This window comes from Dromaius novaehollandiae, chromosome 8 (assembly GCF_036370855.1).
Source record: "Dromaius novaehollandiae isolate bDroNov1 chromosome 8, bDroNov1.hap1, whole genome shotgun sequence".
NCBI lineage: Eukaryota > Metazoa > Chordata > Aves > Casuariiformes > Dromaiidae > Dromaius > Dromaius novaehollandiae.
Window position 1 is genome coordinate 19,439,851 of NC_088105.1, and position 14,782 is coordinate 19,454,632.

Sequence of the window (14,782 nt, forward strand, 5' to 3'; positions counted from 1 at the left end):
AATTAAGAGAATATTTTCCATCATTTGACGAAAGAATGGGCTAAAATAAGCAATTTAAGAATATTCATGCTACTGTCTTATAACTGAATAGGTACAATAATTACGGTGCAAGTAATAATTGAAAGCATGCAATGTAACCACAAGCAAAGTTAAGCTAATCAACAAAAATTAATTTATTTGTTTATATATCACATGCTTCACTGGATGCTTTTGGTGCTATTTAAGAATTTTAATTGACCCTTCTTCATAGATTTCTAATCATAAAACCCATTTATAGTTTTCTAATTATAAAGTAATTTAAATGCTACAGTAGCAGCATTATGCCTTTTTAAACACACATGTCAGTATTATCTTGGGCCCCACCTCACATGCCATCAGTCAGAACTATCAAACATTGAATGACTCTGTACTTTAACTTAAATTGCCTTTAATATTTCAGGAAAACATCATTTGTGCAATATGTTAAAACTTATTTTAACATTGTTTCCTTTTATTTATACAGGGTCCACCTGGCTTGCCTGGCTTGAAAGGAGATCCAGGTTCCAAAGGAGAGAAGGTATGTGAGAATATCTCCCTTTTGATTTGTTGTTTGTGCCTCTGTGATTTTTGACCCAGTCCAGAAGTCTGTATAAAATCACCAGTAAGAAACACTGTGCTTTTCATATCAGAAAGCAACATAACTTATGGTACCTATCCATCAGCTCCTCACAGTCTTAATATTAACCGTGAAGTTTTAAGCCACATCTTATATCCTAGAGGCATGCAGAAAGAAAAGGATTATTGTCCATGTAGTAATCTATTGACCATGTAAGTGATTTTTCATGCAATGAAGACCCCAAAGACATTGATGTAAGGAGAGCCTTTTGTTTTACAAAAACAAAATTAGAGAATTTTATTTTTAAACAACAAATCAACTACAATGTTTTGTTTTGCAGTAATGGGTTGAAAGATCTGAGATAGGATTTTCTAATGGAGTCCCCCAAAATGTATTGATTGTTTGGGTATCAGAGAACTGTAAAGAGAAAGGGTATGAAGATAATTATATCTTGTGAATTACAGTTTTTGTTTATATGCTTGGATCAGCTGTTTAAACAGCTATAATACTTGTAGAAACAAATGTGCAACTCTGTAATATAGTATCTCATTTTGAAAGCTGCTATGAAATCTGTACTCACGTATATTGTTATTTCTGTATCGGTTTCCATAAGAACTGACTATGTTGCACTTAGATCTCTTCCACTGAATAAGCAGTCACAGCTTGCAAGTAATCTCTCTGTCCAGAAACTACCTAACAACAAATGAATATCCTTTCAGAATAATCTGTTTTCAGGTTAATTGATGGACTAGCAATAGCAATGGCTTTCGAAAGCCCTAATTTGTGTGTTTGCATAGCACATCTACTTTATAAATATTGAGCTTTAAGTATATTTTCTTCTATGTTGTTTAGGGACATCCTGGTTTGATTGGGCTGATTGGACCTCCAGGAGAACAGGGTGAAAAAGGTGACAGGGGTCTTCCTGGCCCACAGGGATCTCCTGGCGCCAAGGGTGATGCAGTGAGTAAAACGTACTTCTGTTCATAATTCAAGTTCTGTACAAGCAAAGAGTGTATATTCCAGTCTTTCTTGTGAGAGACATATAAAGTTACTATAAACAATAACAGCCAGTCTTCTGCTAGAGGTCAGAACGTTCCCAGGCATTGTACAAATTCAGCTGAAGTTAAACAGCTTAAAACCACATCATAGAGTGTTTCAAAAGATGAAGGAAAGCATGTTAGGGACAAGGTAAAATCAGTAACACCAATCTCTTCTCATGAATTAACTGTACTAATCCAGGTAGCTTCTTTTCTCCTACTTATTAAGTCATGTTTTTAGACTCTGTTAAAAAGTGAGGCTTCTGAACAGATCTGAAGGAGCACAGGGTCATGATTATAAATGCTGGAGAGTGAGAACAACTACATGCAACTCAAACTGTCAGATAATATTTTAAATTTAAAGACTATTTATGGCCTTCCGCATTGAAGGGCCTAAGTCAAAACTTATCAGAGCTGGACACTTAGTAGGACTACCTTTTCATTAGAGACACATTTTTTATCCAGTCCTAGTGATGAGGTATGCAGAATACTTTAGTTCTGTGCTTATTCTTTCTTAGGGAATTTCCGGTCCTGCTGGTCCACTCGGACCCCCTGGTCCTCCTGGTTTACCTGTAAGTAATTTCATCTCATCATCCTGTTCAAAACACTCCTATCTTGTGTGCAGTATACACCAACTATATGTATATGTTCTTGCCCTTAGGGTCCCCAAGGTCCAAAAGGTTCCAAAGGATCCAGTGTGAGTAATTCTCCTCCATATTTTTGTTATTTTACTTTACTTCTGTGCGTGTTATTTTTTAACATTGTGTCATGTACATTTTACATGATCAACACTGCATTTCTTTCGTTGCTTTATAGGGCCCTGCTGGTCAAAAGGGTGACAGCGGTTTGCCTGGTCCACCTGGTCCTCCAGTAAGTAATAACTCTAACTTGACAAAGCATGAACATTGTACTGAGAATGATCCTGTTTTCACAGGGGTAGCAAACAGCATTTGTGAACTTGCACAAAAGGAAAAAAAAAATTGTTTGACATTTCATTTGTCAGAAAACAGGTATCCACCAGACATAGAAATATATTGTCTGCTCTGAAAAATCCATTAGAAATAAAACACGAAATACAAACTTGCAATAATGATTTAATGTGTCACATTGAAGCACTGCAAATGGAATGATTTTAGTTTCTGACAGTGAATACTCTTCTGTTTCTACTATTTTTTTTCATATTATAACAATCTAAAATGAAAACAGTCAAAATCTGAATGAAGTGTTTCAATTTCTTGAAAAGAAATATTGCTTTATAGACCCCCAAGTGGAATTCTAAAGTTTTATATAGGAAACAACCACGATTTTTATTTGTTATAGGCTACTCCTCTGCTTCACAGAACTGCCAGGATAAAAAGGCAATTGCAATTCAGTACTGCACACTTAGGTGAGGGCAGCACACTCTTCCCCAAATGGCAATGTAGCAGGAAGAGCTTAGAGCAGAGCATTAGTTCAGCCTCCTACAGTCTGTTCTTCTGCAACTAAATCAAAGCAAGTCTGCATAAACCAGAAGTAAGTGAAATAAAGAAATAAAGAGTTTGAAGAAAGCCTATTCAAAGTACCTCCAAGCCAGATTCTGTGTTCTTCCTCTGTGCAATTATACAGCTGGAAAACAAACAGAAATGGTAACTAGATATGCTGTTTTCCACTCAGGGTCCTCCAGGTGAGGTAATCCAGCCACTGCCAATCCAGTCACCCAAAAAGACAAGAAGATCTCCTGATTACATGTTATCCGATGTTGGTGATAATATTTTGGATTATGCTGATGGCATGGAGGAGATCTTTGGTTCACTGAATTCATTGAAGCAAGACATTGAGCATATGAAGTATCCAATGGGCACGCAGAACAACCCAGCTCGAACTTGCAAAGATCTGCAACTCTGCCACCCAGACTTCCCAGATGGTATGTTAATATTGCATGACAAAGGCAAACAAGGCTGAGGTTATGATCTGCTAAGATACATTGGCAGAGTCAACAATTATTGGTAGATGTTTAACACAGTTGCTCAATAAACACAGTCTTATTAAATCTAGTCTTGCAGATATAAAAATGTGCTATTTATAAAATGTGAGTATAGAGATTCTGTTGGTAAATGCTAAAATTCTTTAAATAAGTAACCTGCTATGGTTTTAGATTTAAAACTTCTAAAACTCCTAAGAAAAAAACAGCGATTGTTTAGAAAGGTGAGCCTTGCATTTCCAGAACTATCCAAATAGGAAAATGATGAAAGATTGATGCCATTTAGGTCAAAGGAAATATAATCACAAATGTCAACATGCTGGGATAGCTTATAGCTATTTTAAATCTAAAGAAAAATGATATTTTAGTATTTGTATATTTTAGCTTAGTATAAAAAAATAGCATTGGTATTATATAAGGCTTACTACTGAAAAAATTCACTATTATTTTACACTTAGAAACCATAATTTGGTCTAGTGAATGACCACTGTTCTGTAAAGTCCAGCAACAAGACATGCAAGTTTCTCTGACACTGTTTAATGCTACTAAGTGCTAGCTTAATAAAATGCAGAGCAGTATGAACTAGACACTATGTTCTGAAGAAATATCTTCATTTTATTATTCATAGCTGTTTATTTCTTCTTTCTAACTGAGTTTACCCCTCTGGAAAGCTTTAAATGAAAGCCAGCCTTCACAGAGTTCTCATGCTTTCATATTTTTTTCAATTGCAATGAATATTTTCCCTAGTTCAAAGCAATATTTTTCTGTTTTTAAATCTGAGGAAAAATAGATGTTGACAGTTTAGTAAAACTGTAGTGCTTTTACTCGAGATAGATAAAAACAGATGGTTGCCTTGAGGAGTAGTTAAACAGTGTATGTGCTATATGAAAAGTACATATTTTACAATTCGGTACCTCTATAATAATGAATGCTTCTTATAGAACATTTGACTTCTTCATTTACCAGTATTTGCTTATTTTTTGGAGCTTTCTTCATATCAAAGTGAACTTAATCTGGTTAAAATAAAAGTAAATGCATTCATTAAAATAGAAGATTCTCAAGGGGAAAGACTTATAGGTAGGAAAGCCTGTTTTCAATAAATACAGCCTAGATCAATAGAATTTTATATCATAAATACTTTGTCTAAGCCTTGTATTCAGAAGACAGAACTGCTGCAAGGTTTTATAATGCCTCTTCAAAACTCACACTGTTTACTTGAAACTTGATTAGAACAGTAGTGTCAGATAATCATTTGGTGTCCTGCTCTGAAACTAGCAGGAGGCAAGGACCCACATCACAGAAATTATCATTATAATTAGAATAGTGGATTCCAAATTGCATTGATTTTAATGGACCTCGGATAGACCACAGCTCTCTCATCCCAAGCCTTAATTCACCCTAGCATTTCAGAGCCTGAATTCTCAAACATGCCAGTCCCATCTCTGGTAGGACTGGTGAAACTATGGGAAGCATATTCAAGTTTAACTGTCTTTCCCACTGTGTCACCTAACCAAGATTTACTTAAGGTGTTTTTATCATCTAAAACAGCCTGGAGTTTTTCCAGTGTTGCAGCTTCACAACCCAGTAGTAAAAAAAACATCTGTGCTTGAGGTATATGTCTCTCAAGGGAAACTTTAGGTGCTTGTGACAGCTATGATCTCACCACACGCTGTGCCACAGTCTTTCCATGTAAGTTAGATATGAAAATGACCCTAGGTTTATCTCTGCACTAGGCCATAGCTTGCTTCTGCCTAAGGCTCTCTCTGCTCTGTTTCTGAATCCTGTCGCCACAGTTACAAATTATCCTTCTAGCTAAAATATCGACATGGCTGAATTGGTGAGACCTGCAATGTATGTTTCACACATAATATCCTCCCTCCTCTGGACTGAGGTCTCTGCAGCGTAGTTCAACCTCTGTGATGCTACACTGCAGTGCCTCCAAAACCTTAGCAATATTCTGCAACATAGTCATGGTTTGAAATAAAATCAGAAAAATAAACATTATGAATTAAAAACAGACTTTGGTCCTGGTCTTATCTTTCATCAACAACAACAACAACAAACACAAAGCAGAAAGAAGTGGTTTTTGCCTAGTCATTAAGATAACTCTCTGCTTCAGACTTTGGAGGATCAATAGGTAGAAGTAAAACCTGGATCTGCCAAATACCACTTCCATTATCTAAGGCAAATCTTCTCTCATTTGTTTCAGGGGAATATTGGATTGATCCTAACCAGGGCTGTTCTGGAGATTCCTTCAAAGTGTACTGCAATTTCACAGCAGGTGGGGAAACTTGCATCTACCCAGATAAGAAATCTGAAGGAGTAAGTACCAGTCTATTTGTTTTGTTGGCGGTTGACTATGCTGTTGCAATGTTGAACTAAACAGGATAATTAAACTGTCACATTTTCATTTATCTGTCTCTCTTGCAAGCTAATTATTGCATTTAAATTTGCATGAATCTGAATGAAGCAGTAAAATGGTAGAGTCAACAAATAGCATTTTTACTCTTTTGCTTAGATCAGGTTTTTATGCACCTGCTTGCTAACCTTTCACTGCATTCCATTATGCAACACAGCTTCTGCAGCCAGGTTTTAGAGTGCAAAAATTTGGCAACTGATACCAAAAAGCTAAACTCTTGCAATGTTTTCCTTGTGGGTTCACTTATACCTATTGATTTATACCTATGCAAAGTAGACGTAAAACACTACGTAATAACAGTGTCATCGCTCGTTGCTATAAATTACCTCTTAGGGGCATATGCTGCAGAGGAAGGCTTTCTAAAAGCTTGTCTAAGCAAGAGATCTATCAGTGTCAACACCAGCGAAAACTCTAATTTAGACACTCTTCACAGGAACAATTTACACCAGCAATTTACCTGAACCTTAAGAGATGACAACAGCATCTCCCTTAAATAGAATTATCTGTCTTTATACACTATCATCTCTGATTACATTTAAAGTCACTAATCTGAAGGCATTCTATCCAAGAAAAACATCCTATTTTAGAACTTCAAAGAGGCTGAAATCTCAGAAAGAAGAATCATTGTTTACTATCTGTTGTGAAATTTGTCCCAGGTAATTTAAAACTTTCATCGCCGTTACATGCTTTAAATATTTACAGACTCTGATGTTTTACCACACAGGTTAGAATTTCCTCATGGCCAAAGGAGAATCCAGGATCTTGGTTTAGTGAATTTAAGAGAGGCAAACTGGTAAGCGCAACATGCAGTAATTCACAAATCAAGTTCATGTTATCAGTGATCAACAGATCCCAAGGAATTTTAATCAGATGATAAAAAAAAAAAAAAGACTCCTCAGCCTCAGCCCTTTTGCCCTAAATATGACAGCAGCTACATGGCCTCTTGCCCACTGGACAGCAGGAGCCTGCTCTGTATTGTCCCATTATACTGCAAATGCACAACGGTGCCTATGCTCAGTTGCACAACTGACGGCTAGGATCTGGCTTCTGGCAGACCACACATCACCGCTGAACCTTAGTAAAGCAGCTGGAGTACAGATCCTCCACCCCATTCTGGGTAACTAGAGATACAATGCAAAAGAGATGCAAAAATGAGACTGCAGGCTGGCATAACATTATAATTAAACAAATTCTCAAAGATTTTGCTGTTTTACACTATATGATGGGGTTAATTCTCTGTCTTTTCCATTAGAATGAAGCTAAAATATATAGTTCTTCATTGTAAATATATTGCTACAACATGAAAATCTGTTTACTGAGTCATAGCTTTATTGAAGTTTAAAATCCAATAAAATGGTATGTGTTGGTTGACTTTATATTAAGACCTATTATGTGGTTCTTTTGTCAACAATAATTTTCTAGTTTTGCATTTTAGCAAAGGAAACAGCTAAATGTTCATGTGACTACTTCTTCTTTTCCAGCTTTCTTATTTGGATGTTGAAGGCAATTCCATTAATATGGTCCAAATGACATTCCTTAAACTACTGAGTGCCTCCGCCAGACAAAATTTCACTTACAACTGTCATCAGTCAGTAGCTTGGCATGATGCATCATCCGACAGCTATGACAAAGCACTGAGGTTCTTAGGATCAAATGATGAAGAGATGTCTTATGACAACAATCCTTATATCAAAGCTCTTCACGATGGCTGTGCAGTAAGTAGAAGTTCAGAATATTCTTTACTGAACTAACCTATCAATTAAAGTGCAAATCAAACCAATTCATTCTTTTCCCAAGTTTCTTCTGAGAAAAGCTTTTTAAAGACTTCATTTTCAATACACTGCCTTTTAGTAGATTTTAACTACATAGATAGTCTCTTACTTAATTTTCATATATGTTCCTAAAATATTTACCATAAGCCAAGTAACAGAAATGGCACTAACCTAGCATGGATACAGGCTGTCAGCACCAATGGGCTGAAACTAGACTTTTTCCTAGCATGCACAGAGTATAAGAGAAGAACAGAAGCAAATGAGCATCAGCAGGAGAGGCAGCCCTTCAGCAGGATATATTTATACTGAAAATTAAGGCATGCACAGACAGATTACTTAGCGAATGCAGTAAAAACATGTACTAACTCAGGCACATATATATGCCAAATGTGGTGAATTAATTGCATAGTTTGATATGTGACATTGTATTTCCTTTTCTCAGTTTTGGTAACCAAAGCCAGCTAAAGTCCATCGATTGTACCCTTCATACCTCTCACTCATCCCTGCTAAAGTCACAGCCGAAACATGTAACAGCTTTTCTGACTGCCTCTCCAAGAGGGTCTTTGCAGGCATAGCAAATGTTGCCTGTCTTCAGAAGCAAAATGGTCTGCACTTAACACTTTGAAATGAAAACATCAAAGCAACAAGTGACAGTTGTCATTGCCATTAGTCATTGTGTGTTCTGATATGTCAGCATTTTGAAGCCAGTTCCTGAGAAATCAGTGACAGAGAATCAGAGACCTGAAACCGTTAGGAGACAGAGCCGGCTCTGAGGCAGAGAAACAGCTAGGCTAGATGCAGAGTCTTCTCACCTCAGTAATTGGATTCTAATACATGCCTGCTTCATGGCAGTCCTTCTGTATAACCTGTATCTTTATTTAGCTTTCATTATCCACGGTGGGTGAGTATAGACCTCCAGAGAGATGTGGAAGTGACTTAGGGTGTAGCACCATCATTAAACTGAGAACACTCAGATTAACCAACTTGAATGCTCATCTAAACTCTAAGACCCTGGCACAGCTGAGAGGAGTCTCAGCAAGACATAGGAGACCATTTGAACAAAATGCAGTCCTAAAAACTAACATGACTTGGCTGGATGGTATCCAAAAGAGATGGAGAGCCTCTATTAGGAAGGAAGGGTGTGGCTAAGCTTTTATAATCTTCAAACTTCATTTTAAGTGCAACAGGTAGTAGTCCTTTCAGACTATTTCCTTTTATGTCCAAAGAGCTGCTGTTACATCTTGTGAGAAGGTTACAGTTTTTCTTCTTATAAGCAGATCTTGCTTATCTATCTCTCAGAATTAATTAGTGATTTCTTCACAAAGAAGTCTGCTATGACAGTATAATTATTATTCATTTAACAATATATATGTAAACTCAGAACTCCCTAAGAAACATTAAATGTCTTAGATAATTCTGTAGGCTTATTTTAGTAAGTCAAAAAGCTACGGGCTGATCTCTTTTTAAAATCCAGTATCCTCTTTTCATAATAAAATATAAATGTCAATATGTGAAACATACTTTCATGCTTTAGAGTTTGTAATGTCTGGTACATAAAGGGCAATCATTTATAAATTCTACACTTCAGAGGATCCTATGAAGATATGTAGCACATGCTTACTGCTCTGATATATAACCATATGTGATTTGTTTTGCTTCTTTTTTAACAGTCAAGAAAGGGCTATGCAAAGACGGTGATTGAAATCAACACACCTAAAATAGACCAAGTGCCTATTGTTGATGTGATGATCAATGACTTTGGTGATCAGAACCAGAAGTTTGGATTTGAGGTCGGTCCTGTCTGTTTCCTTGGTTAAGCTTAGGACAAAGATCAGATCAACAAAAACGTTGCACATTGGTGCTACCAACCCACTTCATGCCACATGCAAGTTTTGAATAAGGATGGCATAGAAAATACGTCTTGCTGTGTATGTATGTCTTATCTAGAAAGTAACTGTTGCCCTTGTAGGGCCAGAATCACATGACTTAAACGTATTTGGCAAAGATGCTGTGGCAGAGACAGACAACATAGGGCTTACTTTATGAACATCCCCCCCTTTGGATTCCTTTGGTGCTGTAACAAAATGAACGACATGGTGCTCCTTCCATTACAACAAAGAGGTGTTAAGAAAGTGTGTTTAATAAACTGTAATTATTCTATGTACAGTACTATACTGTTACTTCTCTGTCCATTTCCAAAACTTGCATGTGTCTCTGAATTGCATCTGGCTCTTGTTTTCTCATTACAAAACTACATTGTCAATACTGTGTATGTATTCTGAAAAATAAAGCTGTAATTGCCAGTGAATCCAATTACACTTTCTGATTAAGAATAAAATCCCTTTGTATATATTGATGTTGAAGAGCTTCGTTATTTGAAGCCACCAAGAAAACTTCAGGTGGCAAAACTGGAAGACCTTGAGCAGCACACACAAAACAATCCTTTTCTGCTGATATTACTCAGTGATGATGAATTTCAAGAATGAAAGCACCCCCAGAGGTGCTGTGTTCCATGGTGCTATACCTCAGACTTTTTATTTTCTTCTCGGATTCCAGGATTTCTTAAGATACCTGTATATACCTAAAATAAGCAAGTTTATATTTTTGGGGTGGTGAAAATATGCAAAAAGAAAAAACACAACTTCTGTGTAAGAGATCTGTTAAAATCTATGTGAATTAAATGGTTAGCCATATAGCTTTCCTTTTTTTTTCCTGCATCTTATCTGAATTTGTTTCCATTGTGCTTCTTTGATCTGCATAAATATTAAAACTGGATTCTAAACAATTATTTATGGATTTTTGCAGTGTTTACTTAGATTTTATGTGGGCAATGATGGACACTTGTTTCCTGAAGGGGATACTAAACGTCCACAGAATTGTCCTATACAATATTTGCCCATCCCATTAATATGAATTTTTTTTCCTGTTATTTCAACTGAAGGCCAGGGATGCAATATGTCTAGGTCATGTGATTCTACCTAGTTGCTAAGCAACATATGAGGGGACTGCTTCTTACAGAGCTGTTTTTGACCCAAAGTGTTAAAATTTGCTATTCAAATCTCACAAAAAGGTTGGTTTGGCCTTCCCTCTGAACATTTCATTCAGGTAGCTGGAAGTAGAAATTACATTTTAACTTTACAACAGAAATCCTTTTGTAATTATTTTTCATAATATATGTAAGATTTGAAAATAAATGTTTGTTTCTATGTCTTATAAATTGTTAAATTAAATAGTACTAGCTTCTGCTGGCTCATTTCCAACTGGTATTTTCTCATGCACGATTATACATGTAAAAGTGAGATTTCAAAAGTCAACTCCTTGCTGTTCATAATTTCTTTTATTTTTGAACCAAAGTTTGTAACTGTCACCTCAAAGAGGAAAATACAAATTTTATTAATAAAATCAAGTCTTGTCTACCTGGATTGGTCATTACATTTTTTTGAAGTCCAAAACTCTCACCCACTGTCATTAGTGTAACATCATTCTGCTTCCAGACCATCCCAGCTCAAAAAAACCACTCTTACTACATGTTCTGGCAAGCACTGGGCAGCAGCACTGGGACTAGAAGTGTTAGTAGCAAAGGTAATGATTCTGTCATTGACAATATGCAGAAGGGGCTGACCTATATAATTTCTTTTTTAATTTGTAAGGATTTGTAGCTGCAGCAACCCACATAGTGCCATGAAACACAAGGCAAGAACCTGAACTGGTTTATGCAGCCACTGTCTTACAAACTGCAATGTCTGAGTGCTTCATAATCTATGATGTGCTTATCCTCACAGGATCCCATAAGGTAGGCAAACAACCCAATTTGTTCATGGGAAACTGAAAACAAGAACTAAGAGCAAGACCTAGAAACTATTGAACACATACAAGTTGCAGAATCTTGTTTTAGATAATTGAAGCAGAACCAGTGAAGGGTCCAAACTAGAGACAGAACATATGCCATCTAGGAGAAGGAAGACCAGGATTCAGAGCCCTCTAAAATTTGTTATATTTTTTAATCCACTAACTGTTTTTGAGGATTCCAGACTGAAGTTTAAACTAGGTTTAAACTAGGTTCAGCCCTGCATAAAAGACAGCAGAAGATCAGGTGCTTTAGGCCAATTTGAGGTAAAAAAATAAAAGTGGTTATGATTCGGCTGAGTCAGGATTAGATTGCAGCATTGTGGCGTTTCTAAGAGTGCAATGTTGGATGTAAGAAGACAAAACAACACAGATCCTTTCTGAAATTGGTCCTAGGTGTCTTGCCGAGGTTCATGTTGAGAGCATCTCAAAGGAGGAATTGAACCTGAGTCTTCCACACCTGTCAGGCAAGAAACCTAACCATCAGATGTTTTCCTTAAACCTCCTTAATGTCTTAGCCAGGTACCTTACTATTTATTCTTCTCATAAAAGCAACTCACCACTGATAATTACTCTAACCCCTCTTTATCCATTCACTGTTTTCAATGTGCTATTCTTGTTCTCTCAAAATTTCTGATTAAAGTGGAAAAATTGCTGTTATATATTTTTAGCTTCCAAGCACAAATTATACTATTGATTTTTTGCCCACATAAGTGTCTCATATTTGAAGTGCTTAAAGAGAAAAGAGCACTCTTCACAACAGAAAGAAATTTCATATCAAAACTCATACATTAGTCTTTCCATTAAATAAACTTCAGTCTCTATAATTAATAAATGCTTCTAGACATGAAAACATAAAACCTAGGATTCATCATATGCTATTTTAAAAAAAAACCCTCTAAAACTGTGGGCTAAATTCCTTACTTAACCAAGTTTATAATAAAACATGGATCAGTGTATGTTACACAACAAATTAAAACTCTGTGTAATCACAAAGAGGTTGAAATTGCCATGACTTATCAATTTTACATCTGTAAGCTGGCAAAACTGAACTCGGATGTTGTGTGATCCTGAAGTTTCACACCACCTCGAAGCAGAATGGGCAGGTTTTCTTTAAAGCATGCTTCGATCCTCTCTCTATACAGAGAGAAGCTGTAGTGGAGACAGTATGACGTTTCTTTAGTGCAAACACATATGTTACTGTACTGTTTGCATGGAAATGGAGTAAACAGATTCAGCAACTTCAAGCCAATGGACAATGCTACAGATCAAGGCAATGTAGTGTCAAGGTTAGCATGGTCACAAGACAGAGACTTCTATGACAAGCTATAAATACAGAGGTATAAACTGTCTTGTGTATTGGTACAGGGTGTGTTTTCCCCTCTCTCTCTCTCTCTTTCTCTCTCTCTCTCTTCCCCCTTTTCTTTTTCTAATCCATGACTAGGGAATATACTCCTTTGACTTCTTTAGGACTGGCTGCTTTGCCCACTTCCCAGCACAGAACCAGGCCACCTCTTGTTGCAGGTTAGCTGCTCGCCATAGTGCAGGATCCACCAGCCAGACACCTTATTTTAAAATTGAGGGGTATCCAGGAATGAGTATTTTCCAGACCCATCCACTGCTAAGTAACTTGTTTCATATATAACATCTTAATGTACCACCACTTCTTTCTAAACTGACAGCTCTTGTCTTTTTCCAGCATCATGTTGTAAACGTCGTAAACTGCATTTATATAAAAGTAGGGCACTCCTTAACCGTAACATTGACTAAAACTTCTTTATAACATGAAATGCAGATGTAAAAAAGATACAGATGTTCAAGTCTGGGAGATGGCACTAATAAAAGTGAATTCCATCCCACCTAGTAACACTCAGGAAGCCACAGAACTAGTCAAACACATTACTGTCATGAAATATCCTTTGCAATATCATCTTCTTCAGTCACTTCTATTCACAATGGAAGCAAAATACTAAAAGCTCTGGAAAAGTTTAAATTTCCTTGCCATGGTGTTTCCCTTCAACATTAGTTAAAGACAAAATTTCAGGCACTTTTAAATACACAAAGGAACTACATCCTCACCATTGGCATATCTCTTGGAAAATTTCATAGAATGCAATGAAGATATTTTTTCATTCTAAGTGGACATTCATTATTGCTAACATAACAGGCACCTTGTGATATCAAAAACTACCATCTGCTTCAAAAAATAAGCATATTTATTTGCTTAAGTTTATTTGCCTTGGTAATAGCTTTGTTTCACGTGCATATGACTGGTAGAAGATGTCATAAAAACAATTGTTTTTCTATTACAAGCACACTCATTTTTCTGTGAATTAGCATCCTCTGTTGTACCCAAGGGACTAAAAATAACTTCAAAATGATAAAGACAGGAAATTGAACATCATGTCCAGTGTATTTACGTGGAAAGGTGTCTTGTGTTCCTTTTCTATGTACACAGATTATTAAAGAGGCTCATTGTCGATTCAGTAAAAAGCACTGCCAGAATTACTGCAAAGGTGCAGACTGCTCTGAAGCTTTTTATTCATTTTGTTTTCAGTAAGGACATTGAAGATTATTGCAGTGAAGACGGCTGCAAACATAGACATGCAGTTGGGCTCCTCTAGCCAAAAATAGGGCTAGCTTTGTTCTCATCTATGCAAATGCAGGCTCTGTTCTCATGACAGAGGATGGAGCCAAAGCCCACAATGCTACTGTAGATATGGCCATGGTTTATCCCAGTTCTCTCAAGACCTTTGCACTATGTTGACTTGGTCACAGCTTCTCAAGGGTGGTGATGTGATCTCCAAAAATACACAGCTAACTTCAGTAAGACAGGCAAGAGATTTTTTTAACAATTCAACAGCAGCACTGGGATCTAAGCATCTTCTCTGCTTCCTGATACAGGTAAGAAAATTGTTAACATCAAAAAGACGTTGTAGATAAATCTTGCTGGAGCATAACAAAACCTAACTAGCACAGTGATTAAAATGCACATGGAAATTAAAATTCAGTTCATCCAATTTGCTGGCATTACATCATACACTACTAAAGCATAATATATATAAATAGATGTCCCAGCAATCAAGGGCCCGTCAGTGGGTTATAAAATCCACAAATAAGAAGTAAATATATATGGTTTTTCTTCTCTCTTTT

General features: G+C 36.6%; 1 protein-coding gene across 1 annotated transcript in view; it reads left to right on the top strand.

Annotated features, from left to right (window-relative positions):
- The window catches only part of COL11A1 (collagen type XI alpha 1 chain), a 170,839-nt gene extending 159,634 nt beyond the window's left edge, over window positions 1–11,205 (top strand). The window contains exons 58-67 of the mRNA XM_026111218.2: window positions 503–556; window positions 1,448–1,555; window positions 2,151–2,204; window positions 2,294–2,329; window positions 2,449–2,502; window positions 3,286–3,535; window positions 5,802–5,914; window positions 6,736–6,804; window positions 7,493–7,726; window positions 9,454–11,205. Coding sequence (XP_025967003.2) covers window positions 503–556; window positions 1,448–1,555; window positions 2,151–2,204; window positions 2,294–2,329; window positions 2,449–2,502; window positions 3,286–3,535; window positions 5,802–5,914; window positions 6,736–6,804; window positions 7,493–7,726; window positions 9,454–9,600 — 1,119 coding nt within the window. The 3' untranslated portion in view covers window positions 9,601–11,205. The remainder of the gene's footprint in view (window positions 1–502; window positions 557–1,447; window positions 1,556–2,150; window positions 2,205–2,293; window positions 2,330–2,448; window positions 2,503–3,285; window positions 3,536–5,801; window positions 5,915–6,735; window positions 6,805–7,492; window positions 7,727–9,453) is intronic.
- Window positions 11,206–14,782: the final 3,577 nt, after the last annotated feature.